The following is a 19,963-nucleotide window of genomic DNA, read 5'->3' on the forward strand; positions in this document are numbered from 1 at the left end:
GAATTAGGTGTCTGCCCCAAGCATAGGGCAGTTGCCTTTGGGGGGCCACAGAGGCAGGCTCTGGCCCCAATAAGAGTTCCCTACTTCCCCCTAACCTCAAGGTTGTGGTGGAGAAGCTGGCCCAGCGAGGGCAGGAGGCCTGCTCTGGCATACAGAGCACTACTTGGCAAAGCTAGTGCCAGACGCTGGGTCCTGGTTCCCACCCAGACCTAGTCTGGCTTCCTGAAGTTGGAACCAGCGTCCTCTCCCTCCCCAACTCCCATTCCACAGATGACTTTGCCCAGGGCAGTGGTCGGCCACCTGGCTTGTCCCTGCCACACGTGGCACCCCCGGCCACGGAGGACACAGAGACACGGACACTGGACAGACACCGGGCAGGAGGGTGAGGAGGTGGGTGGGGGTGCGTATGGAGGGTGACTAGGCACGGGCCCCCGTGGGGCCTGGGAGGCAGGCGGGCAGCCAGAGAGCGTGAGAGAGGAACGCTTACCTCTGATCGGAGTGCTTTCTGTAAGGGAAGCAGAGAGAGTCAGGTGAAAATCAGGTGGCAGTGCCACGGGCGCCAGGAAACAGGCCACTCTGCCCCCCGGGGGGCCGAGCCTGCCCTGGGCCGGGGGCCCTAAAGGCCTGGCCAAGAAAGATGGGGGTCTGCGGACTTGCCAAGCAGACGGGCTTCCTGCAGGAGGCAGGCGTGTGGGGGTGGGAATGGAGGTGGCTGATTCTAGAAACTTCTATATCCTGGGAAGCTCAGGAGGCCTGGCCCTGTGAGCTGCCTTCTTCCCCCTGGGCCCCGAGGGAGGGAGGTCCACGACCCCCCTCCCTGCTTTCCATCTTGGGGGCCCAGCAGGGGGCTATTTTGGAGGCCACAGCAGGAGGGACAATGGGGTCTTGTTAGAGAGGGAGAGGGGTTAGTGGCCCCCGCCTGGGATCAGAGAAGCAGAAGGAAGGGTGTTCACACAGGCTGACGGGGGCAGGAGAGGGCTGCCGTTTGGGGGGAGGGGTGGGGGGGAGGGCACATTCTGCAGCAGGGCCTTCTTGACTTCCAGAAGGTTCTTCAGAAGGAAAAGAGGAAAGGGCTGGCTAGCTATCTGTCTGGGCTGCTGGGAACAGGTCAGCTTAGGGGTGAGGAGCCAAGGGCAAAGGTCCCAGGCAGGAGTGTCACACCCCTGGCTTATCCTCCTGGGGGGGGAGGGGGGAGGTTGGGGCCAGCCAGGGACAGCCGGGCCTCTCTTGGATATGGCTCCTCCTCATTTTACAGTTGGCCCCGTGGGGACTAGGACTTGTCTGAGGCCACATGATGAGCCAGAGACTGGGGGTGCGGGGGGCTTGAGTGGGGCTCCCCCCATCTCCCAGGCTGGGATCCCCGAGCTTCAACTTCCTTAGCACCATTTTCAGCTCCATAAACTCTCCACCTCCGGAGGGCATGCTTCGTACTTAAAGGGGCACAGAAGTGTGCTCGAGGTCACCCTGGGGTGGGGAGGGGGCCTGGGGGTCTCTAGACCATTGGACTGCGTGCGCTTAGTTTCAGATGATGCAAAGCAGAGGGGGTGTCAAGACTTGGGCTCCTTAGGAGTTCCCAGAGACGCCTTCCTGGTCAGGAAGTCCACACAGGTGGTTCTGTTCCTCAGCCGGGGGGGGGGGGGGGGGGGGGGGGGGGGAAGCTGAGAAGGGGCTATTTACCTGCCCTCATCAGTCATTCTCACTTTAGTAAGAAGCAGCCCAGCACCACCACCCCCTCCACCCAGCCCTGCCCACATCTGGCTAGTCCCTTTGGGTCTTGTTGAATTTCCTCTTTTCCTGCTGCGGGTCTTTGCCTGCTGTCCGCCGCTGGCGCCCCTCCGGGGAGGGCTGGGTGACAAGTAAGGGGAGGGCGTTAGTCAACATGCCACGTAGAACGGGGGTCACAGTTACTGTCACGGTGGCTGTTAGTCTGTGGGGGTGGGGAGCGGGAGGCGGGGAGGGGGGCATGGGCGGTGGGGTGGGGTGGGGGCGTTAGTCGTCGACATGTTCAAACAATCAGACTTACCAAAGGTTTCTGAACGTGTACAACGGAGGGACAAGAAAAGAGAACAGGTGTGTTATGTTACCCGTCGGTTACTCTGAAGCAGGCACCCTCTTGGGGGGGGCGGGGCTGGGGGCTGGGAGGGGGTTTGGGGAGGAGGGGAGATCCAGAACTGGATCTGCGTCTATTTTCACCCAGTAAGGTGGCTGCTAAGCTGCGGGTGTGCTCAGAGGGGGCCTGGTTCTCCTCTCACCACCAAGAGATGGGGTCTCACCCTGCGGCCTGCCTTGGTGCAGACCCAGGGCCTCCGCTCCGGAGGGCGGGGCTGGGGCAGGGAGGGGGCTTCGGAGGCCTCAGTGGAAAAGGAGAGAGAAAGCAGAGAGGTGTGGGCAAGAGGCTGTGAGGGTCCGATGGGGGTCTGAACGGGGGCAGGGCCTCAGGCCGTTCACAGCAGGACAGGGGACACAGACAACTGCACACGCTTGAGCTTGCAGCATGCGGGGACACGGGTGTGGCCCGCCACATGCATCTGCACACAGGTGCACCGGGGAGGTACACCCCGAGACCTGTGCACCTGTGTAACTGCCGTGTATGCAGATGCACATGGGGGACCTCAACTCGGGGACACAAGTGGCCACTGACAGACAGACACAGACACACACACATAGCCTGGCTCCTGAGGGAAGGGGGAGGCCTGGTCTGCATAGGTGGAGCGCAGACCAGGCTGTCCCAGAGAGCTCAGACACACACACAGACCGTGTCAAAGGCAGCGAGGGGACGGACACATGGCCTGGGAGAACAAGCACATGGGTGCTAGGACAAGACACAACCTCACGAGATGACCAAGGCCCTTCCCCCCAGCCCCGGGGGGACCCCATCACAGACCTAAACCTCTATGACCATCCTCCAGGGCTCTCCCTCCATCTCCTCCGCCTGGTCCTCCTTGCTGCAGTGCTGAGGACACTCGCCCCTGTAGCTCTCCATGCCTCCCCATCAGCTCACCCATCTATGCCCTGCTACATCTCTCCTGGACATGCCCACGACTTTGGTACTGGAAACAGAGGCTTGCCATTGCCTTACGTGGCCCCCTCTATTCCTACTGGTCAGTCCCACCGTACCTCTCCTGGACTTACCAATTGCCTGCTCTCCCTCTGCTACCTTCCATGGCTCCCTATGACATTGACCGAGTCCCCCCATCACAAATTACGGTGCTCTCTCCTGACTTCTCTCTATGGCCCTGAGCACCTCTGCCTTTGCCCATCCCATCCCATCCCATTGTATCATCACTGCCAGGAAGCACTGGAGACCCCCACCGACCCCCTGGGGCTTCCCATTAAATGCTTCTGTGCGACCCCACTGCTTGGGTACAGGAGACACTCTCTCTCTGCAGCCTTCCATGGCTCCCCGTCACCGTGTCTGTCTGTGCCAGGATAACCCGCCCAGGAGGCATTGAGGAATCCTCCTGCTGCCACCTCCCAGAGCTCCCTGCTACCCCTGCCTGTCCACACTACCTGGTTTCCCGGTCCCTTGTGGCTCTGCCTCTCTGTCCCGCTCCTAGCCACCAGTCCCCAGGGCTGGAGCCCTGTAGAGAATCCCACAGGATGCTCACCTGATCGCAGCTGCTTAATGCGGCCGTTGCTGGCACTGGGGTCCACAGGCAGGAAGTCCTTGAACCAGGTAATCTCGGGGTCGGGGTTGCCGCTGGCAGCACAGAGCATGGTTGCCGTCCGCGTGCGCTCTACCACCTTCAGCTGAGGCCCCATGTCGATGTTGGGGAAGCCCAGGGGCAGCTGGTCCTCTGTGGGCAGAGGCGGGGTGGGGGCGGGGCGGACACTGGTGACTGAGTGGCCACCCTCCCGCTCCCTCAGCCTGTCTCCTCCCTCAGGTGGGGAGAACCACGTCTGCTAGACTGGAAGTCTGCCCCAGGGGTGATTCTGGGATCACAATTGGGGAGGGGGGAGGAAGCTACCAGCCTCTAGTGGCTGGAAGCCAGGGATGCCTTTCCACACCCTACAAAACACAGAACCGTGCTGCTGCAGGAAAGATCCTGGCTCCAGCTATCAGCGTTGACCGAGACGCTCCTGCTTGGACCTGGGGCCGCCGGCTCCCACTGGCTGATTCCCCCAAGTTGATGGCCAGACTGTTCTGACTAGTCTTTCAGTCTGGAAGCGCTAGTGAAACTTGTTCAGCTTCCTGACATCAGGTGGTGGCTGGGGCGGCGGTGCCCTGGCTGGGATTTGAATCTGGGTCCCCCACCTGGAAGGTGGGCCGCGAATTCTATGACACCCACTGCTGCCGCTGCTGCCCTGTAAATTAACAACCAGCCAAACTGGCTACCAACGAGTCGATTCAAAAGTACAGGGTGGAACTGCCCCCGTGAGCTTTCAAGACTGTACCCCTTTTGGGGAGTAGAAAGCCCTTTCTTTCTCCTGCAGAGTGCTGGGGCTTCGCACGACTGGCCTTGCAGTGAGCAGCCCAGCGTGTAAGCAGGGCGCCACCGTGGCTTTCCTGTGCCACGCTGCTGCCTTCAATGCGTCTCGACCCGAGAGGGCACCGGAGAACTGCCCCAGAGGGGCTCCAAGGCTGTCGTTTTAATGCCCACAGGAGATGGCTCAGCGCTTGACTGGTGCGCCACCGGGGTCCTGATACTTTGATGCAGCAAGTAGGAGCCCCTGTTTCCTAAGCGCCTCTCGTCACTCCCAGGCACACTCGGGGTACGCAGCCAGGATAAGGAAACACACGCACGCACACACACCCTCCCTCCCTCCAAACTCGCTGCCCTCCGTCGATGAGGACTGCCTGTGGATTTCCCAGACTGTAACTCCCTGTGGGGCTACAAAGCCCCGTCTTTCTCGGAGGGGCGGGCGGTTTCAAACTGCTGACCTTGTGGTTGGTTAGCTGAGCAGCCTGACTTGTAACCAGTATGCCACCAGGGAACACTGGTGATGTCTAAAGACATTTGGGGGTGTCAGAACTTCGTGCATTGAAGCAGGTGCAGGCCAGGGATGCTGCCCAGTGCCCACAGGATATGCCCCCTCCGAGAGAGCCTACTCTCAGCTACTCACAGCATCAAGGGTTCAGTTACAGTCACCAGAGAGTCTCTATTTTTTTCTTTTAAAGGCCAGCCTCCCTATTTTCCCTCCCTTAGTTCCCATCATCCTCTGGATCCCCTGAGCAGCCTCGCTGGCCTGTCTGCCCCCCAAAGGGCCACACCTCTCGATCCCTTTGGGTGCCTATGCCTGCGCCCTCCCACCTCTGTGTCCATCGTCACCCTGGGGTGGTGTGGGGAGAGCTCACACCCTCCCATTAGAGGGCTCCAGACTCTTGACTCAAATGATCGCGTGTGACGGAACAGCACGGCCCACAGGGCTCTCCAGGCTGTTACCTCTATGGGAATGGATCACCAGGGCTTTCTCCCAAGGACCCGCTGGGAGGATTTGAACCGACCACCTTCACCGTTGCTCCCACCAGGGCCTCTTCCCCCAGAGCTCTGTGGTTCTCATTATTAGGGTGTAGCACCCAGCAGGAGCCTACTCATCAACGGCACAGCTGAATCACAATGCTACCCGTGTCTAGGAGTGGTCCCATCCCCCAGTACCGCCTCTCCCTACTGGCCCACCAGGGGCAGGGGGAGGGAGGGAGCGGCGGTCAGAACAGTAGAGAGGCCTCTCTAGAAGCTTCCGGGGTCCCAGGCCCAGCAACCAGTTGCCCAGTGCTCTGTGCCTTGGGAGCTGGGGGAATGTGACTGGGGCCGAGGCAATGAGGCGGGTTGGCTAATGCATGTCTCCCCCATTCACTCACGCTGTGAGCTGCGCTAACGGGCTGCGTGGCCTAATTTAGGCGGCAGATCGGTGCCAGGCAGCGGGAAGGAATGGGGTGGGGGAGGGGGCAGCGAGGAGGCAGCCAGGAGTCTCCCAGGCGGGCCCTATGGGCTTCTGGGGTCTGCATGTTCCTTTTCTGAAAGCCACCCTCCAAGAGACTGACCAGGACCCGCCTCCTCATTTGGGGGTTCCAATAGCCACCAGCGCCTCACCCTCAAGCCATGTCTTGCTGGATAAGGGGCCAAAGGGGGGTCATGTGAGCAGTTATACCAGCATGCCCGGCTCATGGGGGCCCCACAACGCCAAGTGCACTACGCTCCCGAGGGCTTCCTGCGGCTGGTGTTCTGGAGCTAGGTCACCAGGCCTTTCTTCCTAGGTGCCTCCGGGGGACTTACACTCTGACCTGTCAGTTGGCGGGCGTGCAGGTAGGGGGAGGTCACTGGTCACCTTGGAGACAGTGACGAGGGCCAGACAGTCAGTAGCTTCCAGGGACAGAAAGGGGGAGCTCAAGGCCATTATAGGGCAGAGGCTGCAGGAGATCTCTCTCACTGACTTTAAAAGCAAGGAGGTCACTTTGAGGAAGGAGCCCTGGTGGCGTCCTGGTTACGTGTTGGGCTGGGAACCACAAGGTCAGCAGTTTGAAACCACCAGCCGCTCCGTGGGAGAAAGACGCGGCAGGCTTCCTTCCTGCTCCCGTGAGGAGTCACGGTCTTGGGGAGCCACAGGGGCAGCTCACTGTACCTTGCGGTCTAGGGTCAGTGGCAGGGGGTTCGGTGTTCTTGGTTTAACTTTGAGGTCTACGCCTGACCCAAGTCACGGTGCTTCTCCGCGAAGAGAACAAACATGTCCGTCCCAGGAGAAGTATGGTCAGAGCGCTCCTGAGAGGCCAGGACGGCGAGACTTCATCTCAGGAGAGACCAGTCCCTGGAGGAGGACATCGTGCTTGGGAAGGTAGAGGGACAGCGGAAAAAGAGGATGGCCTTCGGTGACAGGGACGGGCACTGTGGCTGCAACAAAGGACTCGAGCAAGAGGGTGGCACAGGACCGGCCATGCGGTGTACGTTGGGGTTTGCCCTGAGCTGGAACCAGCTGGACGACATTTCACCCACTGCTTTGCCCGGTACTGTTGGGGGCATGCTTCCCATGACCTTGGACTGGAGTTAATGATCATGTGTCATAGTGGCCCATCCCAGCAAGATGTTACCGAGAAGAAAGAGTGGGCGGGAGAGGGGAGGGAACAGGCGTACGAGAACTCTCTGTACTTTCTACACCTCATTCCCATAAATCTAAAACCGCTGTAAAAATTAAAAAAAAATAAGTGGTAGGGACAGGATGCTATCTGGTCTCCCCGGGCAGGACTGGCTACAGACCAGAATGCTATCAGCCATCGGGCTTTTACTGGCTGGTTTTTGGAAGCCAATGGTCAGGCCTTTCTTTCCCCTAGGCTGTCTTACTCTGGGCACTCCCCCTTAACCCGTACAGCTGGGTGGGAGTCTACTCTGGATCCCCCCACAGAAGCTCTGACTACCACTCAATCACCAGCACGCCTTCTTACAAAACGTGGAAAGGGCCGGGGTGGGGGGTGGGTGGGTGGTGGTGGGTGGTCTGTTGTCAAAATGCTCCAGGTGGTAACACTTACACACAAAAGGTAACTTGAGTGATATTCAAGCACTCATTCTTTACACAACAAATCTTGACACATTTGCTGACCGTTTGACGACCGCCCCCCCCCCCCCCCACACACACCCAAGTAGTCATTAATGTTGCTGGCAGACTGGCGAGACCTCCCCCTGGTTGGTGGCAGTCCTGCTTCTGACAGCTTGTACAGGGGTGGGGGCAATTAGGTGCCACTCACATGGAGAACCCCCACGCCCCTCGGCTCTGCCTTCAATTTGCATGCCCCGCCCCCTGGTGTACTGCATTAGGGGTGCCTGGAATTCTAGCCCCTGAGCAGCCCCTGCACCCACAAATCACCGGTGGTGGTGGTGGTAAAGATCAATCGAACAACTGCCTGACCCTGGGGGCTTGTTAATAGATGCCAGACAGTGACCCCCTGCTGAATCCCACCCTCCCCGCCAGAGGAAAACTCTGCTCTTGGACGCCCAGAACTATTTCCCACCATGCAGAAGGAAACGTCCAAGGTGAAGGGTGCTATTAGACCCAGAATCCCGGGCGGGCACAATCCAGTCTGCCATCTGTTTTTGTAAATAAAACTTTATTGGAACCCAGCCTCGTCCACGCCCCGGTTTGCCAGCTACAGCGGCCCAGCTGAGTGGTTGCGACAGAGACTGTCTGGCCTGCAAAGCCAGAAATATTTACTCTCCGGCGCTTTGCGGAGAAGGTCTGCCAGCTCCTGGTTATCGCCAGTGCAGCTGCTTGTGTGTGAGCGGAAACCATACATGCATCTACTTAAAATGCTCAGAGGGACGCAGGGAGCAAGGGGCCCGGGGCCGAGGGACCACCTCCCACCTCTCAAGGGGCAGGAGATAGCAGAGGCAGGAAGACTAGGATCTACCCAGTCGGGGGTGGGGTGGGGGTAACATTTACCCAAGCCCCCAACGCAGAGCCTCAAGAGCACTAACTCTGTGCCCCACTGAACCAACACCCCTAGGGTACCTCGCTATCACTGCATGCTACAGTGGGGCTGGAAACGGGACTCGGCTCCAGCCCGGGCAAGTCCCTAGGTAGCGCAAAAGGTTAAGACTCCATCACAACCCCAAAAGGTTAGCGGTTCCGACTCACTCTGAGGTGCCTCGGATGAAAGGCCTGGCCATATACTACTGATCTAAGCCGGGCTCCCATGGGTGGGAATCCACTTGTCCACTTCTAACAAGGGTAACTGACCGGGCCTGGGGGAAGCTGCTTGCGGCTGGCTGCCACCTCCACACTGGGGCTGTGCACACCGGGGCTCAGACTGGACCCTCGCGGGGTAAGGTCAGACCCAAACCCGGGCTAACCCAGCAGCTGGCCCTGTCTGCGGATGTTGTCCGTGCTAGAGGTCCCACATAGACCAGTGGGATTCCTTCGCGCGGGTGTCCTGTGAGTGTACACGTGTGCGTACGTGCGCAGGTGTGCACGTGTTCTGTGTACCCCTGTCTGTGTGCGTGCAACGCGACCCCCCCTGACCGTGTGTGCGCAGCCAAGTGGGCACCTCCCCCCAGAGCGTGGGTGGCAGCGGGGGCAGGGGCGGCCGCGACTCCTAATTAAACAAAAATGTTCATCGCGGCCCACATTGTGCCCAATTCCTTAGAGTTTAATTAAAACAACAGCGCGGGGAGGCGTGCGCGGGGTCTGCAATCAGATGGCGGAGGCGGAAGGAGGCAGGGAGCGCTGGGAGCTGCCAGGAACAGGCGGCGCGACACCCAGCGAGGGGTGGGGGGCGGGGCCCTGGGGTGCCCCCTTCCCCATCCGGGAACCCTTGCCTGGGAACAGAGGAAGAGGAGGGGCCCTGATATGTGTGGTGGGGGAGAGAGGGCAGGCGGACACGGGAGAGGTGGTAGGTCCTTCCCTGCCCTGGTGTGGGGGCCATAAAAGAGACTGACAGAGGTCCTTTAATTCCAGAGCTCTCGGGAGGGCGGCGGGTGTGGCTCACACAGGCGGGCTGTTTTTGTGGGTCCCAAAAGGTCAGGGCAAAAATATCTGCTGGGATGAGGCAGCTAGCAGACGTCAGGCTCCTCCCCTGCCCGGCTCCTCCCTCTCTTTCCCCCGCCCACTCCCCCACCCCCGCAGGACCAGCAAGGGCTCCATGCACTACTGTATGCCTGGGTGGTTCAGACCCACTCCGAGGAGCTGTGGAAGAAAGGCCTGGCCATCCACTCCCCAAAGGCCACAGCTTTGAAAGCCCTGAGGGGACGGCTCTGTGCTGCACCCAGGAAAGGGGGCGGATAGGGTCACCATGAGTCAGCACCACCCCTGGGACCCTGGGACGACTTAGAGCCTAGCGCAGGGAAGTGCAGAGCCCCCCAGTTCCAAGGCCTTAGGAACTTCCAGTCAGCGAACACCCCAAGCTGTCACAAACTGGGGAGTCCTTGGAGACATGGGGGTCCTTTCTCAGGACACAAGTCACATGCTTGTAAAGTTTCCTGGCTTTCTAGGCCCAAGTGTGGGACAAAGAGGTAGGCTCCAGGCTGATCGGGCTCCGCTGTCCAGGGGGAACCTCAGGAGACCCCACCCTACCCCAGGAGTGGGCCGGCACTCGTGGATTAGAGGGTCCAGTTATACCTGTAGGTGACAGGCAGAACCCACACACCTGGGGGCTATCATAAGACCAGAAGGAGAATGGTGGACCCAGGGCTTTGCCCGGCTGGCACTCTGTTCCCAACTTGTCTCACGCTTTGCTCGGGGCTTGAGAACTACCCACCTCCCGACCTTTCCTCAAGACGACGGCACTGAAGCTCAGGGTGGCTGGGAACTTGCCCAGGGTCACACAGCTGTGACAAGCTGGGCAGCACCAGGTTTGAACTCTAGCAGTCTGGCCCCCAAATCATCACCCCCCTGAACCAAGACCCTGTATCCCTGGGCTAAAATCAGCTTACAACTGAAGAGGCAGCAGGCCCGCTGGGAGTGGGTTTGTGCCAAGGCCATGGGAATAACAGTTTCCCACCAAAGAGGTCATTTCCCAAGGCCCCTGGCCCCTCTGGATAAAGCCAGCCTCCGGCTCCACGACATTCCCAAAGGCACATAAACAAAGGATGAATGCCGGAATCTACTTGTCAGGCATTGAGGCATCACCTCTTACCAGCCAATTTGTTGTGGGCGCCAGACTGAAGTCTGCCCAGTCAAGAGATTCAGACCTCCCGGTCTGCAGGGCTGGATTGGCCAGGTGACCAAAGCTGGGACCAATGAGCAGCAGCCCTGGGCCACTTGGTCCTTTCCGCCCACCCTCCTCAGGGAGGGCCAGTGCCTGGATGAACTGGGGGAAAGGGTGGGCATTTATTCAAGTTGAAAGCAATCAGGGAGGGGAAAGCCAAAAGGCAGAGAGAGACTGACCACTGAAAAAGAAAATAGGAGCGCCTGGATCCAGTTGAACCTGAAGCAGGTTTATGAACATTTTAGTTCCTCAAAGATCAGCCACTGCGGCGCTGACCGACTCTGCCCACCATAGGTTACCAGTGGCTGGTTTTTCAAAAACAGATCATCCAGGCCTTTCTTCCATGACACCTCCTCTGGGTAGGCTTAAGCTTCTGATCTTTTGTGCAGCAGCTAAGAGTGCACGGGCTTTTCGTGCTAGCTTGAGCTAGTTCCAGTTGGGGCATGATTGCGATGACAGGCTACAGAGACAACACCGGGACAGGACTGGTCTCTTAATGCCTCTCTCTCCTGCAGAGGCTCAATAAATCCCCACCGAGTAGACCCCTGACTCCTGCGGGGTGACATGTTGGAAAAGGGAGACCAGAGTCCCCCCCAAAAGGGCAAATCCAAAGTAGGGGTGTTTCTCAAGGATTCCTTTCCGGCTCGATCCCACCCCCACATCCAAAGCCTGCCTGCTCTGTGTCCACCCCCAGAAGTCCGGTACCTCGGAGGACGGTGAGCTTGGCGTGGACCGTGATCTCCCCGACGGAGTTCTGGGCCACGCATTCATACACATTCTCATCCCGTGGCGTCCGCAGTGGCTGGATCCTCAGCACAGCACCGGCACTCTCATCAAACTCGATCGTCTGACGTGGACAGAGGAGAGAGGGCAGTCAGTCAGGCTGGGGTCCTGTCCTAGTGGGGGGGGCGGGGATAGTGGGCACGACAGTCACAGCCCCAGATATGGCTAGGAGAGGAACTGTGTGTGTGCGCGCGAGTGTGTGTGCGTGCAAGCCACCATCAGGTTGACCCTCCACACGTAGTGACCCACAACAGAGAACCACGCTGCCCAGGCCCTGTACCAGCCCCACGCTCTGTTGCTGATTGGACTGGGGTTTCTGTGGGTCTGTTTGCAAGCCGATCGCCAGGCCTTTCTTCCTAGTTATCTGGGAAGCTCGGCCGAGGCCTGCTCAGCATCCAGCAACGTACAAGCCTCCTTGGACAGATGGGCGGGGGCTGCGCCGGAGCTGCATCAGCTAGGGACAGATCCCACGCCGCCGGGTGGTGATGAAGGTGCTGGAGGCAATCCCTTGGGGCCTCAGCACCCACACATTGAGAGGACTAGTGTTCGGGAGCCTGTGGATCTGCGAAGCCGATGCCTGTGGCGACAGGCTGGGTGTGTATGTGAGCGAGTGTGTGTGGGTGTGCCGAGTTGTGAATTCCCCTCTCTGCGGTGTGTGTGTGTGCAGGAAGATCTCAGGAGAGGGCGGGATGTTGCTAGAAGCCACACAACACAGAGTCAGGAGCCCTTGGGTGTTGTCGGGCGGGGCCACAGGGTGCAGAGGGCGTGGATCAGGTGGTTGGTTCCTGTGAGCCTTCTTCCACCTGGACCAATGCCAGGGCCTGCCCCTACTCACCTCAAAGCGCTGAGAATTGACCTTCTTGCCCTTCTTGTTCCAAGTCACTCTCGGCTTGGGGTCGCCCGTGGCCTGGCACACGAAGGAGGCCACACCTCCTGACACACCAATCTGGTCCTTGGGCTCCTTGATGAACCTGGGCGACTCTGGGGAAAAGGCAGGGGTTCAGGCGGGCCTGGTGGCGTGACATGGGGTCGTGCAAATGTACCTTCCAGCCTGTGCCCAGGCAGGCGAGGTGGGGTGAGGGGGAACCCTCATGTGAGCCTCACAGAAAGGCTAGCCATTCAATGCCTCCCCATCCCAAGTGACCTGCAGAGCCCCGACCTGCCCTGGATACACCCCGCCCCCCCACCCCCACCTGGTAGCACATATGCACATAGTCACATACAGGAGGCCCTTGAGGCTCTGGTGTCCTCAAATTCAGGAGGCTGACAGGTGACCAGCCAAGCCCTAGAGCAGCGGTTCTCAACCTGTGGTTCACGACCCTTTTGGGGGGTCCAACGACCCTTTCACAGGGGTCACCTGATTCATAACAGTAGCCAAATGACAGTGATGATGTCGCAATGAAAATAATTTTGTGGTTGGGGGTGGGTCACCAGCGCATGAGGAACTATGAGGAAGTTGGTGCACCACTTCCCTAAAGGATGCTCGACTTTGACCAGAAAGGACCCAGTAGGAAGTAACCTGATCTGATACCGGGAAACCAAGCAAGGCACTGAGCAGAAATGCCGAGTGCCCATGCGACCGGAGTCGGAGCCAGCATTTGAACCTAGGGCTCTGGCCTCCCAGCTCACAGGCGACATCAGGGATCAGGGCCAGGAGGGAGGCCTCCGCTCTGAGCGGGGCTGCAGGCGTGGGTCGCAGTGTGGGGGCCCCTGCTGCTGAGCACTGGAGCAGGCTTTATTGAGTGCCCACTGTGCGCCTGTGCCAGACCACTGGAATGCTCCCAGCAGGGTGCAGGGGCAGGGCCGTCACGTGGGGAGACTGAGACACAGACCCCACAAGGTGCTTGCTTAGACTACGCAGAGCCGTCCAGAAGCCCGGTCTGGGCCCACGTCTTTTTTTTTGGTGGGGGTAAAATCCACAAAATATCAAAGTGACCACTTGAAGGAAAACAATCTTTGTAGCCTTTGGTGCCTCCCAAAGCGGGGCACCCCTTCCAACACCCCTCTCCCCCTCGATCTCAGTCCAAGCCACTCTCTCATGGCCCCAAAATACAACTCGCCCCAACGAGGCCACGTCATCGGTGAGGGCCGATCACTAGAAAAAAAGACCTCAGGGTGGGAGAAATGGAGAGCCAGGGAGAGCGCTGGAGAGGGGTTTACACTGCAACATAGTAACCACCGCAGGTTCAGGCTGGCAAGGTTTCCTTCTATTCAGACTAGAGCTGGCTCTCTGACTCACCAGCAAGGAGCAGCCGCCATTCGTCAGCGACACCCATCTCCCCCAGCCCCAGGCAACCACTAATGTACTCTGCGCCTCTCCAAGGACCTCTCTGGACAAGGAGTCCTACCTACGTCGCCATTTGTACCTGCCTCGTTTAGCTCAGTGTCGGGTTGCCCTGTTGCTGGGAGCTCCATCCCTGGTGCTTCAGATAGCAGCAGGGGCACCCAAAGGGACCGGGTTTCGGCGGAGCTTCTGGACTAAGGACAGACCGCGAAGGAGGGCTGACGAGGCTGCCACTTGGGAGGAACGAGCCACCGGCAATGGGTTCACGGTGCGACGCGGAAACCCTCACAGAAAGCAGCAGAGGGCTCTCCGGGAGAGTCCACAAAGGGACCCGTCCGGTGAGTGACCACACCAAGCTCACTGCTGTCGGGTCAATTCCGACTCCCAGGGAGGCCCGGCGTCGTCGTGACTGAGGGTTGGCTGCTCAACGCAGGGCCAGCGGGTTCAAAGCTACCAGTGTCTGACTTCTCAGACGTTGTCCATCTACTCCCTGCAGTGAGCCCAGCCCTGGCGGGACGGTGCTACTCTGCCACACAGGGGGGTCACCATGAGTTAAAAGGGACGCAGTAGCCGCGCCCCCGCCCTCTCCCACCCCCACCGTGCGGTCTGGTCTGGCCCTGGAACCAACAACACGGCACAGCCGTGGGGGTGGAAAAGGATGTTTCCAGTGACTTTGGGAGGACAGCAAAAATCCCACTGCCATCGAGTTGATGCCCGCTCGTTGGGGCCTTACAGGACTGAGGAGAACCGCCCCTGTGGGTTTTCATGGGTTTTCGAGGCTGCAACTCTTCATGGGGGCAGGCAGCCTCCTCTTTCTCCCTGGAGGATGCTGGTGGGCTCGAACCACTGACCTTGTGGTTCGTAGCCCAATGCATCACCCACTGTGCCACCGGGGCCCCTGTGTGGAAGGGCAGTCAAGCTGGACTGATCACTGTGAAGAAGGGCAGGGACAGGACAGTGTAGACAGGCCTACCAGTGTTTGTGTGATGAGAAGTGGAAAGGAGGTGTTCTCTCTCTCTCTCTCTCTTTCACACATACACACACACACACACACACACGCAGACTGAAAATGAAAAAGCACTGCTGCCAGGAGTCCAGTTCATCTGTCTAGTCCATCCGTGCGCAGGCTTATTCTGAAGAAAACGCATTCACACGTGTGTGCCGCCATCAGAGCAAAGCTGCGGGCAAGACAAGCTCCCTCCCTGAGGCACGGAGCCGCCTTCCGGCACCTTCCAAACACGAGGCCCGTCACAGCTGCTGCTTCCCAGGGGGCTTGCTGGGCCAGTTCAACTCAAGGCACAGAGGGTCAGCTCGGAACGTGACCGCAGCTGTTCTTTTGGGAGTCCCCAGGGGGTCACCTTGGTAGATATTCTTCAAGGGACACCGGATGATCGCGTGGGCTTGCCGAGAAGGCTTCGGTGGGGGGGAAACCAGGGAGGAATTGTTTTCCATCGTGACAGTGTGCCTGCAGCCAGAGCTGTCTTTGGGGAATTCCGATGGGAAACCTTCCCCCCACCCCCATCCCTGTTCCCCGCCTTCATCCTTGCTCTTGCCCCCTTCCAGCTTCACTTTGCCCCCCAAACCCCAACAACATTTCAAAGGAACACATTAATTGGGGTCCCCCGAGGAGCCCAGAACTGCCGTGTGGCTGTGGTGTGGATGGACAAGGGCAGGGCTCTTCGAGGAGAGGTCACGGGAATGGAAACACTGGGGACACGGGGGCAGGGTGTGTGGGCACAGAGGAGCCGGCAGCAGTGGGTACAGGGAGGAGGAAACTGTGCCAGAGTTGATTGTGATGTGGTCCTGGGATTCTTTTTTTTGGGGGGGGTGGGTCTTGTGTGTTTTGAAATTTATCAGGAGAGACTAGTCCCGAAAACAGGGCGTCCTACTTAGCAAACTCCAAATAAGAGGAAGACCCTCTACAGGCTTGTCACCCAAACAAGCAGCCATCTAAGGCAGGTGTCTACCAAGACCATGTGGAAGAAGCACATCAGCCTGTGCGACCGAAGGACTATCAAGAATAAAATCCAAATCTGAAGGCGGGAATGGTACCAGAGCTTAAATTGTGAACACCCGATTTGAGAAGGCTGTGGATGACAGCAGGAACCCAAAACCCACGTGCAGGGTCCACACATGGATTAAGCCTCTGGGGAATCCCCTCTGACCAGCACTGAGGACTGGCTTACTAGCTTTGGAATCCAGGAGTATGGTAAACTCGATTGTGGCAGAGGTAATTGGGTTGAAATGAAAAAAAAAATCATTTGATCTCTTTTAACCCATTTTAAGTTTGTTCTAGTTTTTAATACTTTCCTTGTTTCTGGATTGAGGGTTTTCCCTGCCTTGGCTTATTTTGTTATTGCTGTTGGTTTTAGGTTTTTTTTGTTTTTTTCCCCCTGCTGTTTCCCAGTATGCAACTCAGGATAGGTAAATCTATAGAGACAGTAACTGGATCGATGGATTCTTATTGGGGGTATGGGAGGAGCTAATAAAAGGATAAGAGAGAAAATGTGCTAGAACTGGCAGTACTGATGATTAGACAGCTCTTTAATATGACTGAGCTATGGAAGTGCATGACACGTGAACTATATGTCAATAGACTTTTTAAAAAGAGGAGGAAGACTCTCACTGAGATGGACGGACACAGTGGCTGCAGCAACTGAATCTCACAAAGAATCATGGCTGTGAGGACGGCACAGGGCTGGGCAGTATTTCACTCTGAGATTCATAGGGCTTCCACGAGACGGGGCTGGGCTTTGGCATCTCACAACGACCTCCCGAATAGAACTGAACTATTTTTTTTTTTTTAGAATTGAACTATTGAATTGTAATGACATGTTAGTCACATCCCAATAAGACTACATAAAACAAAACAAAAAAGGAGTGGGAAGTCAAACCGCAGTTTAAAATTTTTGCTCAGGGCCCGATGACTTTACGGCGGTCCTAATTTTTTTTAGGGGGCGAGCTGGGGTTCCCTTGCTGTAATTAAATAAAAAAAGAAAATAAAAACTTTCCATTGCGAATTAGGCAAAGGTTTCCGGAGCAGGTCATCAGGGTCACAGATCCATACCCGTTTGGACTTGACTCACCATGCGCCCCCCCAATGGCTCCTCCCTCCCTCGCCCCACTTCCCCCGTGTTTCTGGCTTCTCCGCCGCCCTTTTGCCTGACCGTCTGTACTCTGGTAAATGCTGCCCTTCGGCTCTGTCACGGCTGTTTATGTGAGCACAGGTCTAGTGATGTCCGTGATTCCTATCTCTGCCCCCGCAGGCACATGGGCAGCAGAAGCAGATACGTGTGTGGAGCCCTGGTGGCGTAGTGGTTACACACTGGGCTGAGACCCACTAGGTCAGAAGTTTAAAGCCACAAGCCGCTCCTCCCGCATGCTTATACGCAGTTAGTCTTGGAAGCACACAGGGGCCGTTCCACCCTGATAGGCTCTCTAAGAGCTGGCATAGATCTGCTGTGAGTCGAATCCAATTCAATGGCAGTGGGTCTGGATTTTTGGGGGGATGGGTGGGATTTTGGGGTCAGAGGTGAGGAGGAGGTTGAGCAATACTGGATTACGGAGCCACTAGGACCGGTGAGCGTGCTAACAGCTCAGCGCTCCCCAAAGCCCCATGTCCACGCCTGAGTCCCCAGTGGGTGGGTCTGGGTCCCTCCCTTCCATAGCTTGGGTTGGGCTTAGTGGACATTAGCAGCCCCTCCCCTCTCTGACACCCCCCCTGCCCCGGCCTGACCAGCCTCCCTTCCCCCTTCCTGGCCTTGCTCCTGTAGCTATGGCCTAGAGGGTGGGTCTGGGTCCCTCCCTTCCATAGCTTGGGTTGGGCTTAGTGGACATTAGCAGCCCCTCCCCTCTCTGACACCCCCCCTGCCCCCGGCCTGACCAGCCTCCCTTCCCCCTTCCTGGCCTTGCTCCTGTAGCTATGGCCTAGAGTCTACGGGGTCCATCTCCCTTAGACACTGGCAGACCCACTGTGTGCAGACATGCAGGCCCACTGTATGCAGACATGCAAGCCCACCCGTGTCCCCCCCTGGGGGGGGCGGGGAGGGGGAGCCACGCAGACTCCAGAGGGTTAACTCACAACCACAGAGCTCAGTCACGAGGAGCTGCACCAGGATTTGAACCCAGACCTCTCGGGCTCCTCTGGGGCCTCGAGGCTGATCCAGGGCAGATGTTTTGCTCCACGCCCGAGCTCTGGGCCAGGCCTGTGTCCTTAGCTCCCCCTTCGAGAGCGTTGACCTGGAGCCATGTGTGTCCCCAGCCAAGGGCAGGGGGAAAAGTCACCATGGTAGAGTCAGGAATCTGAGAGCTGGGGAAAAATCGTCCCCGGGAACCAGGTGGATGGCAGATCGGGCCTGCTGGCATGGGCAGCCAGGACATACCCCTCGCACCCACCAATCCCGCCAGCGTGCCTCTCAGGGTCCTGGCCTGGCCCTGTCTGGTCCTCCTCCTCCTCCCGCCATCTGGTCGCTCCATCCTCTCTCTGCTCGGCCAGCATCTCCCTGGGGAGGCTTGTTCACTCTTGCCAGTCGCCCCCCTCCCCGCCTGCATGCCACAGTTCTAAAGGCCCTGCTATATGCTGCCAGGCAGCCAGGCTGGGGAGCAGGGCGAGTCCCCTCCCGGAGCCCTCAGCCAGCCCTCTGTACCTTGGAGTCTGCTCCCGGGCCCAGAGGGTTACAGTCCGGTCGGCCAAGCAAACACCTCCTCGGCGGCCCGGCTCCAGGCGGCCTTCGGAGCAGGGCCAGCTCGGAGCTGCCTTTGCTGCTGGCTGCATCCGCCATTAGAACGCTTCTTGCGGTCATTCGGAAACACCCCCCCCCCTTTGTGGGGTCCTTTCCACTCCTCTCTTCAGAAGAATCACAGTGGAGAGCAAGAAGGCCGTGCGTGCCGTCACCGGGAGTGGGGTCGGCCCCTCACCACCACCAGGGACCTGCTCCGAAAGGAGGGCGCGGGGAATCTTTGCTGCTGTTCCCTGCCTTCGGGTCGGTTCTGACTCGCAGAGACCCGACAGGCAATGGAAGGAAACACCCCCTGGTCCTGTCCCCTCCTCATGACTGTCCCTGTGCTCGGGCCCACTGCTGCAGCCCCTGTGTCCATCCGTCTTGTCCAGGGTCTGCCTCTTTCTCGCCGACCCGCTACTTCACCCAGCAGGACGTCCCTCTGCAGGGGCAGGTCCCTCCTGACAACACGTCCAGAGTAGGTGAGGTGAAGTCTCCCCATCCTAGCTTCTAAGGGGCGCTCGGCGGTTCTCCTGGCCGTTCTTCACCGGGGCCATCCTTCCAGGGCCGGGATTCCTTCCATGGTCTTCCTCATTCTTCATCCAACTTCCACGGGCACATGGGGCGCTTGAAAATGCCCCAGCCCGGGCCAGGCACTCCTTCGACCTCAAAGCAACAGCTTCGCTTTGGGACGCTTGTTAAAAAGGCCCTTTGTTGGCAGATCTGCCTCCAGGCAAGACGTCGAGTGGATTCTGGCTGGCACGCCCATGTGCACTGATGGCGGATGCGGCGCAATGACAGCCCGGACGCGGCCAGCTGTTCTGTCTATCGTGATGCTACTTCATGCGTGGTCCGAGTGTGAGGGTTTGTCCTCCTGTGGTTCATGTGTGGTCCACACTGCGGGCCGCCATCCCCGATCTCCGTCAGCAGGTGCTCGACGTCCTCCCTGCTTTCAGCAAAGGCTGTGTCGTCTGCAGACCGCAGGTTCCTCCGATCCCGACGCCACATCCTCTTCCACACAGTGCAGCTTCTCAGATGACAGGCTCAGCAGAAAGCGGGGTCAGTGTAGTGCGGGGACACCCGGACGGGCTCTCAGCCATGCAGTAGCTGCTGCTTCTGGGTGAACGACGGCCTCTTGGTCTGTGTGCAGGTCCTGCAGGGGGACCCTGAGGGGTTCCGGAATGTCCCTTCCTCTCAAGGGTCTCCAGTTTGCTGTGACCCACACCGCAGGGGGCCTTGGCATCGCCAGCGAAAGGCAAGGAAACATCTTCCCAGTATGCCGGGCTTTCCGCCATCTGACGCCAGCCACGACCCCCCTTCTGAACCCACCCTGAGGTCCCGGCAGCTCTCTGAGGACATGCTGCTGTTACTACTTGGGAGTCACGTCGTCAGTCACGTGGCAGACGCCTGCTGAAAATCTGCTTCCTCCTTTCCGCGTAATGAGCTCGCCGTCTCCCCGGAACGTTGCAGACAGAATTCAGACACAGGACTGGTCACGCCGCTGCCGTGCTAAAACACCAGACACTTTGACAGAAACCACGGCGGTGG

The 19,963-nt window shown here is 58.7% G+C and overlaps 1 protein-coding gene across 1 annotated transcript in view; it reads right to left on the minus strand.

Annotated features, from left to right (window-relative positions):
* PTPRS (protein tyrosine phosphatase receptor type S) overlaps window positions 1-19,963 on the minus strand; it is a 79,994-nt gene that overhangs the window by 48,820 nt on the left and 11,211 nt on the right. Inside the window, exons 3-6 of the mRNA XM_075549796.1 lie at window positions 12,249-12,394; window positions 11,336-11,477; window positions 3,609-3,797; window positions 488-505 (exon numbers count right to left, since the gene is read on the minus strand). Of these exons, the coding sequence (XP_075405911.1) occupies window positions 488-505; window positions 3,609-3,797; window positions 11,336-11,477; window positions 12,249-12,394 (495 nt within the window). The remainder of the gene's footprint in view (window positions 1-487; window positions 506-3,608; window positions 3,798-11,335; window positions 11,478-12,248; window positions 12,395-19,963) is intronic.

Source organism: Tenrec ecaudatus, chromosome 1 (genome assembly GCF_050624435.1).
Source record: "Tenrec ecaudatus isolate mTenEca1 chromosome 1, mTenEca1.hap1, whole genome shotgun sequence".
NCBI classification, from domain to species: domain Eukaryota; kingdom Metazoa; phylum Chordata; class Mammalia; order Afrosoricida; family Tenrecidae; genus Tenrec; species Tenrec ecaudatus.